Here is a 21,856-nt window from a genome sequence, read left to right as displayed (position 1 = left end):
GTTCTCCTAATTCACTTTTCTCCTATTTATTTTTTTAAGATTTTGTTTATTGATTTGACAGAGAGAGACACAGCGAGAGAGGAAACACAAGCACGGGGAGTAGGTGAGGGGGAAACCGACTCCTCGCTGAGCAGGGAGCCTGATGTGGGGCTTGATTCCAGGACCCTGGGATCATGACCTGAGCTGAAGGCAGATGCTTAAGGACTGATCCACTCAAGGGCCCCCTTTTATCCCATTTAAAACACAGGCATATTTTTAAAAAGATTTTATTTATTTATTTGACAGAGATCACAAGTAGGCCAAGAGGCAGGCAGAGAGAGAGGAGGAAGCAGGCTCCCTGCCGAGCAGAGCCTGATGCGGGGCTCGATCCCAGGACCCTGAGATCATGACCTGAGCCGAAGGGAGAGGCTTTAACCCACTGAGCCACCCAGGCGCCTGAAAACACCGGCATGTTTAAAGCCCAGAGTTCTTTAATTTCTTTTGCAGAAATAGGGAGTGGGGTTTTTGGCCACTTTAGCTGTAGGAAATTTTCCTGCCTGGAAGGAAGGACGCCTTCGTTCAAGATTTTGTTTTAATAGACGACAATAGTTATAGGTTAGGATACTGCACCGTTTCAAAACACCTGTTGTTTGAAGTCCTGGATTCATTTACTGAAGCTTTCTCGACTTTTTAAAAAACTGCCATTAATTGAGGGGATTCACCGGATTCCGCTGACGTATGTGTCCCGTCTCTATTCGTTCCAAGCCAGAAGCTGGGCAGGATGTTCGCTGGGATAATCTACAAAAAGCGCCCGAGATCTGGCCACTAACTCAGGTGCGGCAGAAAATCGGCACAACTAGCCAGACACACAGTTATAACAGTAGGAAGGGGGCGAGCACAGACGAGTACGGGAGCGAGAAGCCCTGGCACAAAAGTCTGGGCGGAAAGAACCGCGAGCACCCCGGCTTCGGGGCGCCAGCTGTGTGTGGTTTCCATGGAAACGGCCCTCGAAGGTTCCGCCCTCTCGCCGCCAGAACCAATCAGAGGCAGGGAGGGATCCAGCGCAGGCGTAGAGTGCGTCAGCCGGCCAAAGCACCGCCTCGGGGGTGTGGGCGGAGCTAGGGCGCGCATGCGCCCTCTCCTTCGGCGCACGCGCCCTCCCAGCATTCAGCGGGCGCGCGGGTGGCGGGCGCCTCGGTCCCGGCTGCTGCGGACCCGGGGCGGGCGGAGACGGCCGGCGGCGGCAGCTGAGGCAGCGCGAAGTGGACCAGGTGGAGGGAGGGGCCGCCGGTGCATACCCGCCCGCCATGAAGCCCCCGGCAGGTACCGGCTGCCCCTCGGAGCGGCCCCGCTCCGCGGCCCCGGGCGTCCCCTGCACACTCGCGCCTCCCGGGAACTCGGGCCTAGGAGCCGAGCCCGGTGGCCCCCGAGGGGCGGGAGCCTGGATGGGGGGAATGGGTCGGCGACCCCGGCACCCCGGCCCCTCGGCGGCCGGATGAATGAACCCGCTTTTCCAGCGCCTCATCGTTCGGCCGCTCCGTGTGCGCGGCTTCGGCCGAGCGCGCGTCGGGCCCCGAGGGCGGACTCCGGGGGACTCCGGGGGACTCCAGGGGACACCGTGCGTTCCAGGAGGCGTTCGGAGCCGGAGACGGGCGTTCCAGCAGCGGGGGTCGGGGGTGGGCTGACGGCGCTTCTCTCGAGAGGGCGGCCCCTGAGGGACTTCTCGGAGGAGGCGGCCCGAGTCAGCCCGGACCCAGGGGGGAGAAGCAGGGAGCTGCCGTGACCCGAGTGCGGATCCCCGCGGGCGGCGGGAACTGCGAGGGCAAAGGCGGGGAGGCAGAACGCACCTGGGAGTCCCTTTTATTTTAGGGGCCGAGGGGCGTCGTGGAAGGGTTTTCGTTATGGGAGCGATGGGATGTGCGTCCTGTGTTCAGAAAATGGCCCAGGTCTCTGTGTGGTACCCCCTGAGTTTTCGAATACTAACCCCCCCCCCCCCAGTTCCTTCTCCAGCCGACCGTCGTGCTGATTGCATTAATGAGGATCGTAATTAGGGTTACTCGGGCCTCAGGAGGGCGGGAGTCTTGCCTGTCTTGTTTGGGGCAGGTTGTTAGCCTGGCACGCGGCGCGGAGGCGGCAGCGGAAACACCGCGGATAATCTGGTCTGCTCCAGTCTTTCAGGTCCCGGCTCCTCCCGGAGATTTTGCGGGCCGCTCTCCACTTACCGCATCTCCTGTCTTGTCCGCTTCTGGAGCCCTTGTGTACCACCGCGTGTAACACAGACCCACGTCCTTTCTCCCTGAGCTCGCAGCAGTCCCTTGGCCAGAATGTCCGGCCTGTCCTGGCTCAAGAGCCCTTCTTTTTCCCACTTGGTGTATGTTGGGGGTCCTCAGCTGGCGGGATTGCGGCACGCCAGGGGACACTGGGCAGTGTCTGGGGACGACTGGGGGTGCTCCTGATGTGGAGTGGGTGGGCATCAGGGGTGCTGTTCAGTACCCTGCAGTGTGTAGGGCGGACCCCCACCCCAGACAATGACCCAGCCACAGGTGTGGATAACGTCATTAAGAAACCCTGCCCTAGAGACACCGAGCACCTGTCCCAGCCGGCAGGGCCCTGCAGAGATCCTGTCTCTCTTCGGCATTCACAAAAAGGCGGGGAGTTCAGGACCACTGGGGCCCTGCTCAACTCCCTGCCGTGCCAGAGGGGAAAAGGGGCTCGAGTGGATGTTTCCGGAGCAGCTTCTGCTTGCTCTGCATTCCATACTTTGCTGGGGGGGCGGTCACACAAGCCTGTGTTCGTTAGTTCAAGTGATTCAGGGCAGCCGTAGCCGTGTGAGACGCCCAGGTGCTGCGGGGATGCCATTGGGATATCTGAGAAAGAAACGTGGGATGGAAGATTCCATGGCTTGGGGCTCAGGGTAGAGGGGTTAGCCTGTGGGAAGGCCTGGGAGATTCCTTGAAGAAAGAGGGTGTGTCTAGGCACAGGCCAGCTGGCCAGACCCACTGTGCAGGACCCAGTAGAGTCTGGGTGGTGTAGACCAGGGGCGGTAGAGTGCTCACTAGTTTAGGCTTGGCGGGTCACATACTCAGTCTCCTGCAGCAGCATTTTGATCCTGTGAACTGTACAAAAACAGGTCGTCTTTTGCTAACCCCTGGTGTAGACTTCCAGTAGGGGTTGAAGCAGGGTGGGGCCCTGGAAACGGGGCAGGAAGCTCTGACAACTGCATGTGTGCGGAGGTGGGGGTGCACACGATCCACTGGTTCACAGCGTTGAAGCCCAGGTCAGACTGCACGGGTGTGAACCCCACCTCTGCCACTTGCTGGCGTGGGGTCACGGTGTGAGACTTAAATTCTCCAAATCTCAGGACCTCCATCTGTACGGTGGGGGCCACAGAGGACCCAGAACTGCGCATCCGTGAGGGAGTGAGAGTAAAACATCTTTACCCTGAACACCGCACAGTGGTTTAAGTGACCGTTGTTTTTACAGACCACAGTCTCGTCCAAAAACTCTTGGAGCCAGGGGTGTTTTAGTAATCGGTAATTTCCTTTGTTTTAGGAAAGTAACATGGTATAAACGTCACGTTACGTCAGGGGATGTCGGGGGTAGCCCCCGTGATCAAACAAGTTAACTCAAAGGAAGGTGTATATCGCATATCCACCCCGCCCTGCCGACGTTGGGGCTGGGCCATTGTGGGGTGTCCTGGAGCCAAGGGGGTGTTGAGCAGAATCCCCATCCACCCCCCACTCGATGCATAGCATTGCTCTGCAGTTGCGACAAGCACAAGCGTCCTCAGAGATCACAGCCGAGTTTGTGTCTCCTGGGATGTAAGAGCTTCTGCTTTAAAGGATCGGTCCCTGCGCACCCCCACAAAGCCCTTGCGTGGGGAAACCATGCTCCGGTCCTTGCCCTCGGATCGGTCCCTGCGCACCCCCACAAAGCCCTTGCGTGGGGAAACCATGCTCCGGTCCTTGCCCTCGGATCGGTCCCTCTGCGCACCCCCACAAAGCCCTTGCGTGGGGAAACCATGCTCCGGTCCTTGCCCTCGGATCGGTCCCTGCACACCCCCACAAAGCCCTTGCGTGGGGAAACCATGCTCCGGTCCTTGCCCTCGGATCGGTCCCTGCGCACCCCCACAAAGCCCTTGCGTGGGGAAACCATGCTCCGGTCCTTGCCCTCGGATCAGTCCCTGTGCACCCCCACAAAGCCCTTGTGTGGGGAAACCATGCTCCGATCCTTGCCCTCGGATCGGTCCCTCTGCGCACCCCCACAAAGCCCTTGCGTGGGGAAACCATGCTCCGGTCCTTGCCCTCAGATCGGTCCCTGCGCACCCCCACAAAGCCCTTGCGTGGGGAAACCATGCTCCGATCCTTGCCCTCGGATCGGTCCCTCTGCGCACCCCCACAAAGCCCTTGTGTGGGGAAACCATGCTCCGATCCTTGCCCTCGGATCGGTCCCTCTGCGCACCCCCACAAAGCCCTTGCGTGGGGAAACCATGCTCCGGTCCTTGCCCTCAGATCGGTCCCTGCGCACCCCCACAAAGCCCTTGCGTGGGGAAACCATGCTCCGGTCCTTGCCCTCGGATCGGTCCCTCTGCGCACCCCCACAAAGCCCTTGCGTGGGGAAACCATGCTCCTGTCCTTGCCCTCCAGCTCCTACTTAGTCGAACCCTAATTCCGCCCTTGAAGCAGACACATTCAGTGTGGGGCTCTGTCTTCTCTGTCCAGCCTGTGCAGGAGGTGCTCCAGACACAGCGGCCCCGTGCTCCGTGGAGAACCACCTAAGATGGGACCTGAGCGCCCAGCAAATAGGGGAGCTCACCGTGGAGCTCATCGAGCAAACTAAGCGTGTGTATGACCAGGTGGGCTCGCAGAAGTTTGAAGACGTGTCCTACGAGAGTACCCTCAAGGCGCTGGCTGATGTGGAGGTGTCCTACACGGGTAATCTGGGTCAGGATCCGGGCAGGGGGGCCGAAGCAGCTCAGGCCTTGAGCTCCCGGACGCTGGCCGTGAGCGAGGCCTCCTCCTCCCGGGGGGGCGGTGATGGCTGGAGGAGCTGACGGTGGGGCCGGGGGGCTAAAGGCATCTACCGGGCAAGAGGCAGCCCCGGGGGCACTGGTTCCCCCGCATGCCCTGCTGCACAGCCTGGCGTACTTGGCTGTCCTGGGCGACGTCCTCCGAGGGGCCAGAGCAGGACAGCGTGGCCGACAGCTCACGTGCCAGGAGCCGGCTCACATGCCAGCCTTGAAACCAGAGCCGCTCCTTGCTCTTTTCTGGGTCTGGGGAGATACTGATTTTCTCTCCGAGAAAAAAGCAAAAGGCCCCCTTTGCTTTTTTCTCCCCCCTGCGCTTTGGGAAACTTGATGCCAGCACGTGTTCTCATCACCACTCGACTGGATCCTTCTCTCCCCCTTGGAGTCTGTCGGCCCCCTTGTGAGGGCCGAGGCGCTCAGTGAGATCGATGCAGTGCCGCTTCCCCGGGTCCCCTCTGTGGAGGTTGATGGTGTGGGGACAAAAGGCCGAGACGGTCTTAAAGCAGAGAACACTGAGCTGAGGAACCCTTGCCCCTGGGTCTCTAGCGGAAGTCCTTTTTCAGGGAAACTTTGAGAATCTGTGCTGGGGGCTTCTCCCGAAGCCTCCCTGTGCTGTTGGCCGGGCGCCGTGGGTTTCCGTGCTGCCTTCAGGTGGTGCGCCTTTCCAGAGAGGCTCTCCGCAGATGCGCGACACTGATTCCTGCCTGTTGGCCGCACCCCTGCCAGACACCAGCTTCGCTCCTACAGCCTTTCTTTCTGTCTCCCCACAGTAGCCCAAGGGATTTTATTTTGTTTTTAAAGCTTTTATTTATTTGAGACAGAGGGAGAGAGGGTACACTTGTGTGTGTTCGCATGACGGAAGAGGGCAGAGGGAGAAGCAGACTCCCTGCTGAGCGGGGAGCCCGATGTGGGACTCGATCCCTGGACCCCGGGATCATCACCTGAACCGGAGGCAGAAGCTTCACTGACTGAGCCCCCCAGGCACCCAGTCCCCCAAGGGATTGTAAAGGGAAGTAAAATTGAATCATGGCATTCCCCTCAGCCAGTCACTCAGTGTCCACTGCCCTCCGGACAAAGACCAGAGTCCTTGATGTTGCTTTTGGTGCGACTCAGCCCCTTGGAGTTCGTGTGTGCGTGGCCGCGCGGCCGCTTGTGTGCGCTCACACGCGCCCGTCTCGGGGCTTCATGCACCTGCTGCTTTGTCGATGTTGGGCATCTCCGTGATCATAGAGCCCCTTCCCGCGCCCCCTCTGCTCACAGCGGCTGCTTGCTTTGATCCCACACTATACTGTTCTGTTGTCACACTTGGTACAGTCACGTGCGCTCGTGAGCCTGTAAATCCCAGAGGGAAAGGTGCTGTTTCTGTCCTTTTCACGGTCCTCTCTCAGCCCACGGGCAGCAGGTCTGCCCTGGGACCACAGGAGCGACCAAGCTGTGATTTGGATGCAGATCTTTTCAATGCAGAGTTTATGCCTTTAAAAACTAAATGGTCAGTTGGGATCTGATTTTATATGTCACAGAATTTGTTGAAAGTATACATTTCGGTGGTTTTTATATTCAGAGCTGTCCAGCCATCACCAAGTTCTAATTCTAGAATATTCCATGACCTCAGAGCGAGATCCTGCCCCCATCAGCTGTCATCCTCCCCCTCCCCAGTCTCCGGACCCAATCAGATCCCTTGCCATCTGTGGGAGAGCCTTGTCTGGGCGTGTCACACGTGTGGACTCACCCTTTGTGGGCTTCCGTGTCTGGTTCCCTCCCTGAGTGTCGTGGGCTCGGGGTCCGTCCCCAGGGCTGCGCAGGGGGCGCCTCGCTCCTGCTGGCGGCTGTGGGACGCTCCCGTGCATGGGGACCGTGTTGTGTTTGTCCGCCCACCTGTCAGCGGACATTTGGGTCATGTCCACTTGGGTTATTCCCGGTCCTGCTGTGAACGCATGTGATTTTTGTGTGATGGCGTGTAGGCACCTAGCGGTGTGTTGCCGGGTCAGGCGGTGACGGTTAAAGCTTGCGCTCTCACAACCGCCCCCGCTTCCTCTATTTAACGAAATGCAAACGTGCTCTGTAAGAAAGTTGTTCATGAGTTCAGAATGCTGCCGTCAGCAGCCGTGGCTCTTTTTCTGGATCCTGTCATACTTCTCTGTTATGGGCCTTTCCTTGGAGTTCGGGAGTTCGGTCTTTCCATCGGACTGTGAGATCCCTGAGGACGTGGATGACCCTGCCCCTTTCCCCATTCTTCCCTTTGGCTCCCTTCCCCGGGCCCAGCGGAGAGGGCGTTTCGCTGAACAGATCGGCGGACGTGCGTGAGCCCCGTGCCTGGTGGGGCTGAGGTCGGTACTGGCCGGTTTCTGCCGGGGCCCGTCTTCACGCCTGTCCTGGTCTCTCCCCGTTTCAGTGCAGAGGAATATCCTGGACTTCCCGCAGCACGTGTCTCCCTCGAAGGACATCCGGACGGCCAGCACAGAGGCGGACAAGAGGCTGTCTGAGTTCGACGTGGAGATGAGCATGAGGCACGATGTGTACCAGAGGGTCGTCTGGCTGCAGGTGAGGCTGCGGCGAGGCGCCCGGCACGTGCCGGGTAGACACCGGGGGGCGGACCGGCATCCACATGGGCACTGCTGGGTCGGAGCCTCTGCTGACCTGATCATTGTGTTCCTCAGGCTTCAGGAGGTGGAGAGTGAGGGGCCCCGGGGGTGGCGGGTGGGGATCCCTGCGCGACAGTGGAAACGCGCTTCGGGCCGCTGAACCGTGCATTTAAGAATGGCTGAGGCGGTAGGTTTTGTATTGTCTTTTACTGCAGTAAAGAAACATGAGAGAATGACACAGACAAACACAGAGGAACACAAACAGTAGAGCCTAAAACGCCTAGGACTTTGTAAGCCTTCCCTGCACGCACCACGTGCTTCCGCTGTCCTGACCCCGCCGGCTGCTCCGCAGGGCTGGTGTCGGGGTGAGCCGTGGGGCTGGACAGGCGCTCCTCCGTCCGTTCCCTTAGCGCCCGCGTCCCCTCGGTCAGGAGGGCACCCCGGCGGCTCGGGCGCAGGCCCGGGTGGGCGGCCGTGGACGTGCGAGCAAGATTCTGTGTTGAGTCGTAACATCGAGACCTTCGTAGATGTACGTGCGGTCGTAAGAAAGAACTCGGAGCCTGTCTGTGCTTGGCCCAGTTTCCCCCAGCATAATACTTTGCAAAACCGGTCACCATCACAGCCAGGGTGACGGCCTGGAGGTCGCCCTCTGCTCTCATTCGCATCTGACCAGTCACCCGTGGGAGGTGCTCCGGGCCAGGGTGTGTGTGGTTTCGTGAGAACATGAGTCTTTGTGTCTCTGGGATGGACGCCCAGGAGAGCCCTTGCCCAGTCGGGTGGTGATCGTAGCTGCTGTCCCCAGCGGCCACACCGTCTCGCGTTCTGCGGGGAGGTTTGTGCGAGCACCCCGGTCTCCCGCCCCGTCACCTGTCCCTGGCAGTACGTCCGCGTTCCGTCGCACACGGGACTGTGGTTGTCTTGCTGTAGGAGAAAGTTCAGAAGGACTCGCTGAGGCCAGAGGCCATGCGGTACCTGGAGCGACTGATCAAGCTGGGCAGGAGAAACGGGCTGCACCTGCCCGAGGAGACTCAGCAGGTGAGCGCCAGTTTGCGGGGGTGGCTGGGGTCCCCGGCTGTGAGCGGCCTCCGAGGGCCCAGCCTTGGGCTGGGTGCCCGCCTCTGCTGCCTGAGTTCTGGGAGGGGGGTCTTTGTGGAGCAGCTCTGCCTTTGTACCCTCCCTGCTCCGGGTTCTCCTGGGTCATGGTGTGGCTTTCCCGAGAGCGTAGCACTCCCTCGGCCATGGAGAGTGGGCGCGGTGCAGGGGGCACAGCTCCTCTGTTTCTCTCCGTGACTCGGGCGCCATGGCATCGAGGGGGGGCTCATGCCGGCGGGGCCTCGTGTTCTCTGAGCTCTGCCGCGGCAGCGTGGCTTCCCCAGATACCACAAGTGGCTCCCAGTGACAGCAGCCGGGTGTCCCGCCGGCAGCCTGCGTTGGACACCATCTACCTGGCGGTAGTGTCAGGTCCCACAGCCTCAGGGCTTGGCCCCTCGAGACGGCACCAGCGTGACACCGCGGTCCCAAATCCAGGTTGTTCTGTCTACTCTTGAATGACCACCGTGTGGTTCAGAGGTTCCTGCCACGTCTTCCCCGCGTTCACGTCGTTTGCCAGAGCATCTCACGCAACCCAGGAAACGCTTGCTCCCTGTTACTTACGTAGAGGGTGTAACGTGGCCCAACAAGGTCAGGGGAGAGGCACAGAGCTCTGCCCTCCTTGTGCGCCCTGCCGGAAGCTCTCTGAAGCCTGTCCTTCGGGGGTTCTGTGGGGGCCTCGTAGCGTGGGCGTGACTGATGACACCGTTGGCGAGGGACAGACCTGCCAGCGGGGGACCTCCCCGCCCAGCGCAGGCAGGAGGCGCCTCACCGCTCTGTCCGCGGGGGCCGTCCTCGGGGGCGTTCCAGAGTCGTCTTGTTAACGTGCCCCAAGTGCGGTCGGAAGGGGCTGGGGATAAGGAACACGATGGTCCGTGCTCCTGTCGCTTGGGTAGTTTATTATAGTGTCTTGTTACCACAGAAGAAATTCTGAGGCTTCCAGGAGCTGTGTGCCGGGAATGACAGCGTTGCCTGTCGTAAGCCCGGCCTCACAGAGGGTGTCTCCTGCACGTTGGCCTAGATCAGCGGGCGAGCAGGGCCGTGCCTGCCCCTGTCCTGTGGTTAATCACGGAGGATCTTCGTGTGCCCCACTCCCTCCCCGTTTTCTCCGGGCGCCGGGCAGCCACATGAGGGAGATGGCTGGGCCGCGGGCTCCGGGCTGGCTGGTTTGCACACACGCGGTGCCCTTTGGGTGGCCACTCCTCGGAGAGGATAGTTCTCCAGGGCCAGTGAGCCCCCCGGGTGGGAAAGCACCAGGACACAGGAAGTGGAAGACGCAGGTAATGCCGACACTAGGTCTGCACCCAGAGCTCAGCGTCCGTCCCCCTTGTCACTTAGAAGGACGGTTTTCTGATTAGGCCGGCACATCTGCCTTGTGGTTGCAGAAACCAGGACTCTGAGAGATGAGGTGCGTGTGTTGTTAAAACCAACGGCAGCGAGGGGCTCCGGCTGATGTGTGTGTGCGGTGTGGTGTGCGATTCTTGGTCTTGGGGTCGTGGGATCGAGCCCCACGTTGGGTGTAGAGATTATATAAAAATGGAAATCTTCTTAACGCAGGTTTTTGTTTTTTGTTTTTTTTAATTACTATATATTGTTGGAGCAGAGTTTGCGTGCGCGTAAGGCAGGGCGGCGCAGGGAGAGAGAAGCTCAAGCAGACCCCCTGCTGAGCGGGGAGCCCGATGTGGGGCTCGATCCCCGGACCTTGAGATCACGACCTGCGTCGAAATCAGGAGTCAGACACCTGAGCCACCCAGGTGCCCCCGTAAGAATTAAGAACCTTAAAGGCAAAAACAAAAAAACCAGGGCCAGTGGGACTTGAGTCAGGTTCCACTGCAGGAGTCGGGCCCAGAGCCCGGCGCGGCACCCACTCCAGTGGCTGCGGGTGCCACAGTCCGCCCGAGCGACAGAAGCACGGCTGTCCTTTTCATTTGTATAAAGCGGACTCCGCACCTAACTCAGGGCTTGAACTGGCCACCCCGACCCAGAGTCACGTGTTGCCCTGACTGAGCCGGCCGGGGGCCCCATAGTTCCTGAAGCTCCGGCCTTTTCAGGGTTGTTGAAAGTCTGGCGTGTGTGCACAGGCGGCGGTGGGCTGCACGGACGGTGACTTGAGAGCCCTCGTGCCGAATGGGACACAGGGAGCCCGGCATGGAGCCAGGGCAGCGGGCCGGGTGGGGACCCCGGGGGGCACATGCTGTCTCCCTGCCGCGTCTCAGAGCCGTAACTGGCACGGCTGCCGCGAGGGGGGGGCCGTGAGCGGCAGTGCCCGGCGCAGGGTTGTGGCCGGCGAGGCCAGTCTGCCTCTGTGGGCTGATTCCTGCCCGGGTCTTACCTGAGGAGCCCCGCGTTCCCAGCGAGCCCGCCCCCGTCTGTCCCCTGCTGGCGCAGAGCAGCTGTTGTCATGCCGAGGGGTGGGCTCGGCTCCAGGCCCCCCTGGAGGGGACGGCGGGCTGACCTTGGGGCCCCATCAGTAGTTTCCGCGTTGAGGCCTAGCCCTGCTGCCCTGTCAGGATGTCCGAAAGCCTCGGCTGTAGACCGGAAGGCAGTAGGGTCCGGAGCGCTCTTGGCGGGGGATGCGTCACAGATGGGGACGCTAGCCTGAGGTCCCCAGGGTCCCCAGGGCCGCTCAGTGTGGAGGCCGCTGTCTGTGTGCTGTCGGCACCGTGCCGACTGGTGTTGGAAGCTGATGTCTGTGCCTTCCGCATGCCCTCTTCCCGCCGCGCCTGTCTCTCCTGCCTGGAGGGAGGGAGCCCCCGCCCCGCGGCAGTGCTCCGCTCACAGCTGTGCTCCTCCCTCCAGAAAGTCAAGAGCATCAAGAAGCAGCTGAGCGTCCTGTGCATCGACTTCAACAAGAACCTGAACGAGGACACGACCTTCCTGCCACTCACGCGCGAGGAGCTGGGTACGGGGGGGGGGGGGGCGCGGGGGGGCAGGGGCTGACTCGGGGTCCCAGGACCCTCACAGGCTGTGGCCACCACCCACAGGCTTCCGAAGTGCGGGGACGTTTGTGTCCCACCGCCCCGGGCGAGGGGGTTTCTTTGCTTGGAGCGTTCAGCGCTTTGGAATCTGTTTCTGGATCCTTCCTCGAGCAGCGCCAGGGGCGCTGGGTTAGGCAGCTGAGTGGGCCGGGTTTCCCCTTTGGGACCCACGCCCCTGCGCGCTGCTGGTCCTGTTTCAGTCTCGTGAGAGGATCGGATAGACTGAACCGGCCTGATCGTTGTTCCCGAACCTGGCTGTAGGCGGGAATTACCGAAGGTTGGGGCCGAGACGTCTCTTCTGATTTTTACTCTTTTCTTCGCTTGGCCCAACTGTTTCGTTTGGAAAAACTTCATACCGTGGGAAGCCCTGTGTCCTCGGCTCTCGTCGCCCCAGCAGACGGGGTGCTTTCTGTCCTTCGCGAGGACGGTGCCGCGCGTGTGTTCTTCCCGCGGCGGGAGAGTCGTCCGTGGGCCCGGGGGCCTTCCCCAGGGGTACGCCTCACGCTGGGGAGGGCGGCCGGGCGCGGGGCAGCCGCGTCAGAGGGAACGCGGCCCACGGCCCCTGCTGCGCCGTCGAGGACGCTGCCTGTGCTCCTCTCCCCTGTCGGGTCTGCTCACGGAGCCCTTGTCACATGGAGTGGTCCTGACCCTTTGGGCTCCCGTGCTGATGATGTGTCCCTCAGCCATTCACGGAAGCGTCACCTCCCCTGATGTGGACGCTTCTGAAAAGCTCAGGCCAGCGGTCACGCTGTTGCCTGTGTGAGCCCTGCCAGTCCCGTGTCAGGCGCTGGGGCGTGGTGGCCGTGACCTTGCGGCTGCCTGGCGGGTGGCTGTGCCGGGCCTCGCTGCCAGGACCCCTGCCCCCGGAGGCTCCCGAGGGCAGCTTGCTTGCCAAGGGGCCCGCAGTGGCGGGTGTTCCTGAACGGGGCGTGCACTCTGCTGCCCTTTGTTCTGGTTCATTCCCTTCCCTGCCTGGGCCTTGGGCGGCAGGTCCCCCCACATGGCTCCCATGTAAGGACAGGCGGCCAGGTGTCCTGGCCAGAGGAGGGTCCCGGGTCTCGAGCTCGGCAGACGAGTTTGCTCGCCCACCTCCTCGCGTGGGCCGGCTCTTCTGCCCATTTGTCTGGCCCAAGGGGCCTCGCCGTCTCAGCCTGGCCTCGAGTGGGGGCAGCCGGCCGCCCCGGCCCCGGGGAGCAGGGCCAGCTGGCCTCAGAGGGTGGGGCGATGACCGCAGCCAGGGTGGCCTGGGCAGCCCGCCCGCGGGTCATGCTCCGCAAGTGTGTGGCGCGTGTCGATTTTCCTCTGCTTGTCGGAGGGAGAGGTGGTGTCTGTTTACAGCCTCGGACAGCGGGTCTTTCTCTCTGTCCCCCTCCCCCCACCCTGAGGCTCAGGCGCTCGGTGAGGGGGCTTCTGTGCCCGAGGCCTCCCTGGAGGTGTGGCTGCTCCCCCGTTAGCGGCTCCCCGGGGGGCCCTGGGCTGCGGTTCCTCACTGTCCCCGCTGGGTGAGGCTCCCACCACCGCTTTTCTGACCCTGTCATTCCTCATGCGTTCGTGTGCGAGTCTCTCGGGTCAGAGCCCCCCCTCCCCCAGGAGTGGGTTTATCTGCGGCATCGGTGTGGACGGAGGCCCTGTTACCCCGGGGGCTGTGGGCTGCTGCTGTCCCTGTTTGGGAGCTCAGCTCATCCCACTTCTACCTTGGGGCTCTGCAGCGTGAAGGGTCCCTGTTAGTCCGCGAACGCCTCTCCGGGACTTGGGTTCCAGGCCCGCTTTGTCCTCACCCTGCCCGTCTGCTCTCGAGAAATGGTGGCGTGGGTGCCGGGCGTGCCGGTGCCGCTGCGGGCTTGTTCCCAGGCCCCGTCACAGAGTCAGGAAATGGGTGTCTGTGTGCACACGCACACGCACACATACACACGCACGTGCACACACACCGCGGGCCTGGAGGCTCTGCCCGGCACTGCCCGCCCTGCCGCACGGCGTCCCTCCCCCGCTGGACTGAGTGAGGGCCCCGGGCGAGCTGCCCTTGGAAGGAGCTGTGGGCCAGGTGGGAGCCGGTGGCCCACGTGGGAGCCGGTGGCCCCCGGAGGCTTTCCGTCTGCAGTGATGCGTCCGGATCTGTCTACGGGGGATGGTTCAAGGGCAGGGCGCCAGGTGTGGGCCGTGGCAGAAGTGCGGCCATCCCGAGGCCGAGGGCGGCAGGTGTCCTCTCCCAGGGGTGCTGTTGGAGGAGGGGTGGGGGAGGGACTGCAGCTCCTGCAAGCCCCGTGTCGGGTGGAGCCGCGTGGAGCTTCTCCTCCCTGGGAGCCCTGGTGGGAAGGGCGGCAGCTCTCCGTCCTCCTGGAGGGACTCAGGGCAGGTTGGGGAGGCTGGGCCTGGCATCTGTTTCCTGTAGGCTCCCAGCCCTAACCCCTCGCGTGGAAGGGAAGCCCACCATCCCGCCCCAGCCGCACGGGCCCTACAGCGTCTCGGGCCCGTGGCAGCGCTGGTTTCGTGTTCCCGCAGGAGGCCTGCCGGAGGACTTCTTGAACTCTCTGGAGAAGATTGGCGATGACAAGTTGAAAGTCACCCTCAAGTACCCTCATTATTTTCCTCTCCTGAAGAAATGCCACGTGCCCGAGACCAGGAGGAAGGTGGAGGAGGCCTTCAACTGTCGCTGCAAGCAGGTGGGACGGTGGCGCCTGGAGGTCACGGGGCCTGTCCTGTCTGTGCAGTGCCCGCCGGGCTCGGGGGTCGGCCAACCCCGGGTGAGCTCAGGCTGTCCCTCCGAGACTTCCATGCCGGGTCTGGCTCTGGGCCCCAGCCACAGCTCAGGGTCTGACCCCTCCCCTAGCCCAGTCCCGTGTCTGTGTGACCATCCACTGCTCCCACGCCGTAGCTTTGGTCACCACCCCCCATCCAGTGGCATTGCCGGGGCTTGAGCGGGCTCTGGAGATGCGCCCTCCCCTTTTCTGTGTCTTGCGTGGCGGCCTGGGCCCTCTAACTGCGGCCAGGGGCGCGTCTTCAGTGCACAGATCCCCATTCCCACACAGACACTTGTGTGTGTGTCCATGCCGTGGTGTGGCCTCGCTTCTCCTGTTCAGTGTCTCCAGCAGACGGGGGTGAGCGCCCCGCACAGGTGAGCCCCTGAGGCTCACCTGGCCCACGTTGGTCTCCACTCGCGGCCCTCGAACCCCTCACCGTTACACCCTTTCTGGGTCCAAAAGGGACCCGAGGGCTTACGGAGATGTGTGTTACGGGCAGACTCAGGGCAGTCACAGACATGTAGGCCACGGGAAGGGGGAGGGAAGTAAGCCGCAGCCGGCTGGGTCTGGCATTCCAGAACCGTGCTGGCCGTGGGTCTCAAGTGGGAGGGGGTGGGCCGGGCGCCCGCGGAGCAGTTGTTGGTCACTTCCAGGAGAACTGTGCCATCCTCAGAGAGCTGGTGACCCTTCGGGCCCAGAAGTCCAGCCTGCTGGGGTTCAGCACGCACGCCGACTACGTCCTGGAGATGAACATGGCTAAGAACAGCCAGGTGGTGGCCACTTTCCTAGGTAACCCCTTGCTGCCCCCAGCCTCCTGCCGTGCGTTCCCGGAGTGGGGCCCGGGGTATTCTTGGCTGCGTGTGATGAGACTTCTGAAAGCCCCTTTGTGTCCACCCTACGGTGGGGGTCCTGACACCTCCCTGACCCCGGTTCAGCCTCGAGGGGCTCTAACCGGGTGGCTGAGTGTAGGGGTCTCGGGTGAGCCTGCGTCCGCCCCCCGCTCTGCCTCCTCCCGGTGTGAGCTCTGGGCAGGTGTCCCCAGTGTCCCATCCTTTCCTGTTGGGGGTAGGGGACTGAGCTGAGGTGTCTGTTGTGCCCCGGCACCCTCCACCCTCTCCCCGCACCCGCCCGCATCCCCAGCTGCTGCGGGGCGATGTCGATGTCGGTCTGGGTCGTTCCGGCAGCCAGGCCTTCCAGGCGGGGTGCCGCGGACGGGGGCTGGTGGGGGAGCCGCCGCGGGGAGGTGGCCTAGCCTTCCCCTCTGCCCTCCCCAGATGAGCTGGCCCAGAAGCTGAAGCCCCTCGGGGAGCAGGAGCGGGCCGTGATCCTGGAGTTGAAGAAGGCTGAGTGTGAGAAGCGGGGCCTGGACTTCGACGGGCGCATCAACGCCTGGGACATGCGCTACTACATGAACCAGGTGGAGGAGACGCGCTACAGCGTGGACCAGAACCTGCTCAAGGAGTACTTCCCCATGCACGTGGTCACCGAGGGCCTGCTTGGCATCTACCAGGAGCTGCTGGGCCTCACCTTCCACCTGGAGGAGAGCGCCGCGGTGTGGCACGAGGACGTGAAGCTGTACTCCGTGCGGGACTCGGCCTCAGGGAAGCTCATCGGCAAGTTCTACCTGGACCTCTACCCAAGGTGCGTGTGAGCTGGGCGGCTGGTCTCTGAGCCTCGGCGTTCCCGTCTGTGAAACGGGTTGTGGGGCTGCCACAGCGCAGTCCGGTGAGGGGCTGGGAGTGCTCGCTGTCTGGGGAGGGTGCCTGGGAGGTTCCGGCCGAGGGGGTCAGACAGAGTGTGGGGCAGACGCCCAGCTCCCAGGCACTTGCTCCCGAGAAGCAGGTTTGAGCCACCCCGTCTGTCCAGCCGCCTCGGCTGCCAGATGAGTCGATGGGGTGCAGAATCGGGCCGGCGGAGTCCGGGACTCTCTTGGGGTCGGGAGCCATCTGGGCCGGGCAGTGCATGGAGCGGACCCTGGCTGGGCCCAACCCTGCCTCTGTCCCCAGGGAAGGGAAATACGGGCACGCGGCGTGCTTCGGCCTGCAGCCAGGCTGCCTGCGGCACGACGGGAGCCGCCAGATCGCCATCGCGGCCATGGTGGCCAACTTCACCAAGCCCACCCCGGACGCGCCCTCGCTGCTGCAGCACGACGAGGTGGAGACCTACTTCCACGAGTTCGGGCACGTGATGCACCAGCTCTGCTCTCAGGTGGGTGCCGGCGCTTCGGGGCGGGCGGTGCTGGCGGTGGCGTCTGAAGGCAGCCTCCACGCTGCACGGTGTGCACTGTCTGGGTCACCACGGCCACGGTGGTGCCGTCTTGTGCCAGCTGCCATCGGCGAGCCCCGCGGACGGCTGGCTTGCGGATGGAAGTGCGTCCCCGTGGGGCTGGGGTGAGGGTCTACGGGCAGGGCGTCGGCTGCACGAGGTCCTTCCGAGGCCGTTCTTGGCGTGCAGCCGGCAGTTTCCTCACGTCCTCACGCGGTCGTCCCTCCGTGTGTCTGTGTCCCCCCTCCTCATGAGGAAGCTGGTTGTCAGGTTAGGGCCGCGCCAGGGAGCGCCTTTTACGTTGGATGTTTCAGCGATGATTAGCTCACCCAGTTACGCAGCCGTCACTGCTGTCCCAGCGTGGTGGAACGTCTCCGTGACTGGAAAGAGCCTCAAACCTCTTAGTTGTCCCCACGCCCCCCCCACCCCAGCCCCCGGTCCCCACGAGCCCCCTTCCCATCTGTGGAGGGGCCTGGCCTGGGCGTGTAACACGCGTGGACTCACACCCTGTGTGGCCTCCTGTGTCTGCTTCCCTCCCTGCACGTCGTGGCCTCAGGGTACGTCCGTGGGGCGGCATGTGGGGGCCTCGCTCCTGCCAGGGGCCGAGGCCTGTGCCCACACGGGGGATGCGCTGAGGAGTGCGTTTTGAGCAGAGGGGTTTTTTTTTTTTAGATTTTTTTTTTTAATTTATTTGACAGAGAGAGATCACAGTAGACAGAGAGGCAGGCAGAGAGAGAGAGAGAGAGAGAGAGAGGGAAGCAGGCTCCCTGCTGAGCAGAGAGCCGGATGCGGGACTCGATCCCAAGACCCTGAGATCATGACCTGAGCGGAAGGCAGCGGCTCAACCCACTGAGCCCCCCAGGCGCCCCAAGCAGAGGGTTTTGACCTTTGTGTGCAGCTCACCGCCTGCTTCCTGCACGGTTTGCACTCTCTGTGTCTTGTTGAAGGGTCACGTTCTCCTAATTTTCTGGAAGTCGTGGCTTCAGCTCTTCCCCTTCACCCCTCGTCTGCTGCGCCGGCTGTTGTCTGTGGGGTGAGCGTTGGTGCTCGGCGGCCAGTGGCTCCTCAGGGCAGGACCGTGGCTGTGCAGCCCTGCGGGCCATGTGCCCGGCTGCCGGCTCCTGTTCGCGCTCCCCTCGGCTCTCCCTGCCCCAGCGCTGGAGGCTCACGGGCTTGTCCCCCTTCTGCAGCGACTCCCATGGCTCCCTCGTTTTCTTCAGGCCTTTCCAGACACAGTCTCAGTATTCGCAGCTCTTTGTTAAAATTTATTTTTTTATTTTTTTTTAAGATTTTATTTATTTATTTGACAGAGAGCGCACAAGTAGGCAGAGAAGCAGGTAGAGAGAGGGGGAAGCTGGCTCCCTGCCGAGCAGGGAGCCTGATGCGGGGCTTGATCCCAGGACTCTGAGACCATGACCCGCACCAAAGGCGGATGCTTCACTGATGGAGTCCCCCAGGCAGCCCTGTTGGGATCCATTTAAACAACCCAATTGCCTACCGAAAAAACACAGAAATGGGGGGGGGGGTTGCTGTCAGCAGAGCATGGAAAGACCCTGTTAGAGCCAGAGTTGAAACCCAGCAGCAGAGGGTTAAGCGACTACGAAGGGCCACAGGTGTTGGTTTGGGGGTTAGAAATTGTAGCAACTAGAAAGAGTCACAAATACGGTCTGTGGGTCACAAGGCCCAACGCGTCCGCTCTCCCAGTTCCCCTGCCTCCCTCTGGGCCCTGAAGGGACTTGCCCAAGGTTGGGCCGCTCCTTTGGCCTCGTGGCCGCCAGAGCGGATTCTAGCAGGACTTGAGGGAAATTTCTGACGTGAAAGCGGGGTCAGCACACCGTGCTTCCGACACTGCCATACAGATCCGTCACCTCCGGGCCCGCGCCTTTTGGGGTCTAGGACTTTTGTCAGGGGGGTCTAGGGCTTTTTGAGAATGTTGGCTTTGTGGATGGACGAAAGGAACATAGGTGGCCAGCCAGGGGTGGGCGTGCTCCCCGTCCCCCTGTGTCCTGGGCCGGGATGGCTGTTATCCCCCCAGGAGCCTCCCGTCCCGTCCCCAGGTGTCAGGGCCTCGGGCAGCCTGCTGTTTGCTGGCCCAGCTGTGCCTCTCCAGAGAGTGCTGTGTGCCCGGGCAAGGCCGGCGACCAGGAGCTGGCCCGGCAGGGTCCAGCCCTCCCTGCAGCTCTGCCCGCCCCCACAGGCGGAGTTTGCCATGTTTAGCGGGACGCATGTGGAGCGGGACTTCGTGGAGGCCCCTTCGCAGATGCTGGAGAACTGGGTGTGGGAGAAGGAGCCGCTGCTCAGGATGTCCCAGCACTACAAGACCGGCAGCGCCATCCCCCAGGAGCTGCTGGAGAAGCTCATCCGGTCCCGGCAGGCCAACACAGGTGTCGTGGGAGCCACCCTTCGGCCCGGGGGCCTCCGGGAGGCCTTGGCCCCGAGGCTGAGCAGGGGGGAGCCTGGTGCCTGCCTTCACGGGGTTCTCCGCTGCTCGTGTGGGCGCTCAGGGCCAGCCTCCCTGTCTCCTTCCGCCCGTCAGGTCTCTTCAACCTGCGCCAGATCGTCCTGGCCAAGGTGGACCAGGCCCTGCACACCCAGACGGCCGCAGACCCCGCGGAGGAGTATGCCCGCCTCTGCCGGGAGGTCCTCGGGGTCCCAGCCACGCCAGGTAGCTGCCCGCGCGGTGGGCCCGCCGTTCTGGAGGGGGTCAGGGTCGTGGCCGCTCCTGGAGTCAGAAGGATCTAGTCAGGCCAGTTTATAGATGGCAGCTGAGGCCTGGGAGGAAGCAGACGGCCTCTGGCCCCCTCGCCGCTCTGTGTTGCTGGGCCTGCCGGCTCCGGCGTGTGGCGGGCCGCTGGTGGGTGCGAGCACTCTGTCCTTCCGCGCCGCGTCCCAGCGCTCGGGCTGGGTGCTGCTTCCCTCCTGGCCAGCCGCCAGCCACGGAGCTCCCGCACCTTGTGTCTCCCACGCCCTGCTCTGGAACAGGCCTGGGAGTGCCGCAGAGACCGGGGTTTCGTTGCCCTGGTGGGAGAGAGGAGGTCAGGCTGTGCTGTCTGTCCTGGTGCGTCACCGTATGCGCTTGGATTAGCACGTGTGAGAGTAATTGGGATCTCAGCGTGGGTGGTACGGCTCTGTTTTATTCTACGAGCACTTTTAACAGTTCTTTCAAAAAGCTTAGCAGTGCGTACTCTCTGCTGCACGGACGTGTCTTGATTTATGTTCTGTGCGAACTCTTAAGTGTCAGTAGAGAGCGGGCAAAGCTATGTTTCTAGAAAGCTCCTGCTTTCTGCAAGCGTCGGGGCAGTTCATCTCCTCTTGGGTGTGTGTGGGTCATCTCTGACGGGGCTGGTTTGAGGCCCCCTTCTCCTGGCAAGGGGCCCTGAGGGGACTGGGGGATAGACGGGCCACGGTGAGAGCCATACCATGTCTGTCCCAGGGACCAACATGCCTGCGACCTTCGGCCACCTGGCAGGTGGCTATGACGCCCAGTACTACGGCTACCTGTGGAGCGAGGTGTACTCCATGGACATGTTCCACACGCGGTTCAAGCAGGAGGGCGTCCTCAACGGCAAGGTGAGGGCAGGCCGGCCATGCCTTGGGAGGGGGCCTGTCTGTGGAGGGAGTAGGGGACCTTTTGGCGCTGCTCCTGGCTGTGTGGGACCGGGGGTGGGGAGCTGAGGCACCTGCTGGTCTTTGCGAGGCGCTGGAGATGGGCCCTCCCTCCTCCCCAAGGTTCGCCACCCTGGACCCTCCTGGGGCTGGGGCTTAGCCGGCTTTCCAGGCCTGTGTTCTGTCACCGCAGAAGCTCGGGCACCTGTGTTGTGGGCTCGGCCGGGGCTTCAGTCTGACGTGAAGGGCCTCAAGGAGTTGGGAGTGGTTGGGGTTCCCGCACACATGTGCTCGTGTGTGTACCATGCACACAGTTGCGGACACACGCGTGTGCTTGCGCGCACATGTTCTCTCTGACGCCGACACAGGCACCCCCGAGCCCACTCGTGACAGGAGCGGGGTGCTCGAGGGCTGCCGCCCGAGGACTGACGCCCCCACCCGTGTCCCCAGCAGGTCGGCATGGACTACAGAAGCTGCATCCTGCGGCCCGGCGGCTCCCAGGACGCCAGCATCATGCTGAAGCTCTTCCTGGGCCGAGACCCCAAGCAGGATGCCTTCCTCCTGAGCAAAGGGCTGCAGGTGGACAGCAGCGAGCCGCCGGCCTGCTGACGCCCCAGGCGCTGCCGGCCCCGGCCCCGGGCTCAGCGCCCCGCCCCCGGCTCCTGCTGCCCTGTTGCCTTAGCTCCCGGTCGGGGCACGGGGTGGCCCGCAGCTCCGGGTGGGGGGTCGGGACAGGGTGAGGAGAGGGGGTGTTCGTCCTCCCTGTCCGTTCCTCCTATCTGGTCTCCACAGGCCCCCTCCCCCCCGCCTCGGCGGCCGGCCTGGGCTGATGAGCTTTTATCCTCGCGATGCCTGGAAAGCTCTGTGTCCTGTCAAGCCCGCCAGTTCGTTGCACTAATCCATCCCTCTCTTGGGAAGTTTTGCTAGTGGAAAGTTGGTGGTTCTTTGAAATGCAGCCATTAAAAAAAAAAAAAAAAAAAAAGGAAAGAGTAAAGAGAGTGTCGGCCTGGTCTCTGCCCTGTCGGTGGTCGCACGGGGGCGACGTGCTGGTGCGCTCGGTACACCCTGGACTTCTTGGCAGTCAGCCCTCAGGCTAGGGACGTGGGCCGTAGACGGCGGCTCTGTGCTGGCGTGTCCTGGACTGGGGCAGGTCGGGGTCTCTGGGGGCCAGCTGAGCTGTCCGACTGCGTGCAGGGATGGGGGTGCCGGTGGGAGTCGCGGAACGGGTGTGTGGTGCCACTCACCAGCAGGGACCTGTGTCCTGCCCTCCTCCCCGCTCTCGCACGGCCGCGGCTGGTGTCGGACCAGGCTCAGCTGTTCCGGAAGCTGGGAGGCCACAACCGCCCGCCTGTGCCCCAGCAGCTGGGATGGCGGGAGCAGGCAGCAAGCGGCCGCCCGCCCTCAGGCCCGCTGGGCACAGCTCCTGTCTCGGCCCCTTGGCCAGACCTAGGGCTTTGTGATTTGACGGTTTCTGATTAATGGGCGCAGCTGCTGGGTGCCAGGCTGTGACCTTCTGGGCCATGTGGCCTTGAAGACTAAGGCGCATGTGGTCCCTTTGGCTCAGCTCCCTCTGGCTGCTACCAGCACAGCCAA

At 62.8% G+C, this 21,856-nt stretch overlaps 1 protein-coding gene across 4 annotated transcripts; it reads left to right on the top strand.

The window, feature by feature from the left end:
- Nucleotides 1-1,150: 1,150 nt before the first annotated feature.
- THOP1 (thimet oligopeptidase 1) lies at nt 1,151-21,224 on the top strand. Of its 4 annotated transcripts, none has more exons than XM_080816129.1 (14): nt 1,170-1,302; nt 4,701-4,913; nt 7,398-7,546; nt 8,515-8,622; nt 11,476-11,578; nt 14,154-14,314; nt 15,046-15,181; nt 15,667-15,809; nt 15,903-16,033; nt 16,399-16,600; nt 18,855-19,041; nt 19,194-19,322; nt 20,091-20,227; nt 20,717-21,224. In XM_080816129.1, exons 1-14 carry the CDS (start codon nt 1,287-1,289, stop codon nt 20,870-20,872), a joined length of 1,971 nt encoding a protein of 656 aa, XP_080672255.1. In that variant the 5' UTR covers nt 1,170-1,286; the 3' UTR covers nt 20,873-21,224. The 4 variants fall into 4 exon arrangements, with proteins under 4 accessions (XP_080672253.1, XP_080672255.1, XP_080672254.1 ...); XM_080816128.1 differs by having other exon boundaries at nt 20,714-21,224; XM_080816127.1 differs by having other exon boundaries at nt 1,151-1,302; nt 15,667-16,033.
- The last annotated feature ends 632 nt before the right edge of the window (nt 21,225-21,856 follow it).

Source organism: Martes martes (genome assembly GCF_963455335.1).
Source record: "Martes martes genome assembly, chromosome: 1".
Taxonomy (NCBI): domain Eukaryota; kingdom Metazoa; phylum Chordata; class Mammalia; order Carnivora; family Mustelidae; genus Martes; species Martes martes.
The sequence above is the reverse complement of the archived record's forward strand: the minus strand, read 5'-3'. Positions and strand labels throughout refer to the sequence as shown.

Bases quoted from the DNA above. Each gene is read 5' to 3' on its own strand.
- THOP1 (XM_080816126.1), top strand. The intron at 11,579-14,153 runs GTACGGGGGGGG...GTGTTCCCGCAG, and splicing joins ACTCACGCGCGAGGAGCTGG to GAGGCCTGCCGGAGGACTTC. The intron at 16,034-16,398 runs GTGCGTGTGAGC...CTCTGTCCCCAG, and splicing joins TACCTGGACCTCTACCCAAG to GGAAGGGAAATACGGGCACG.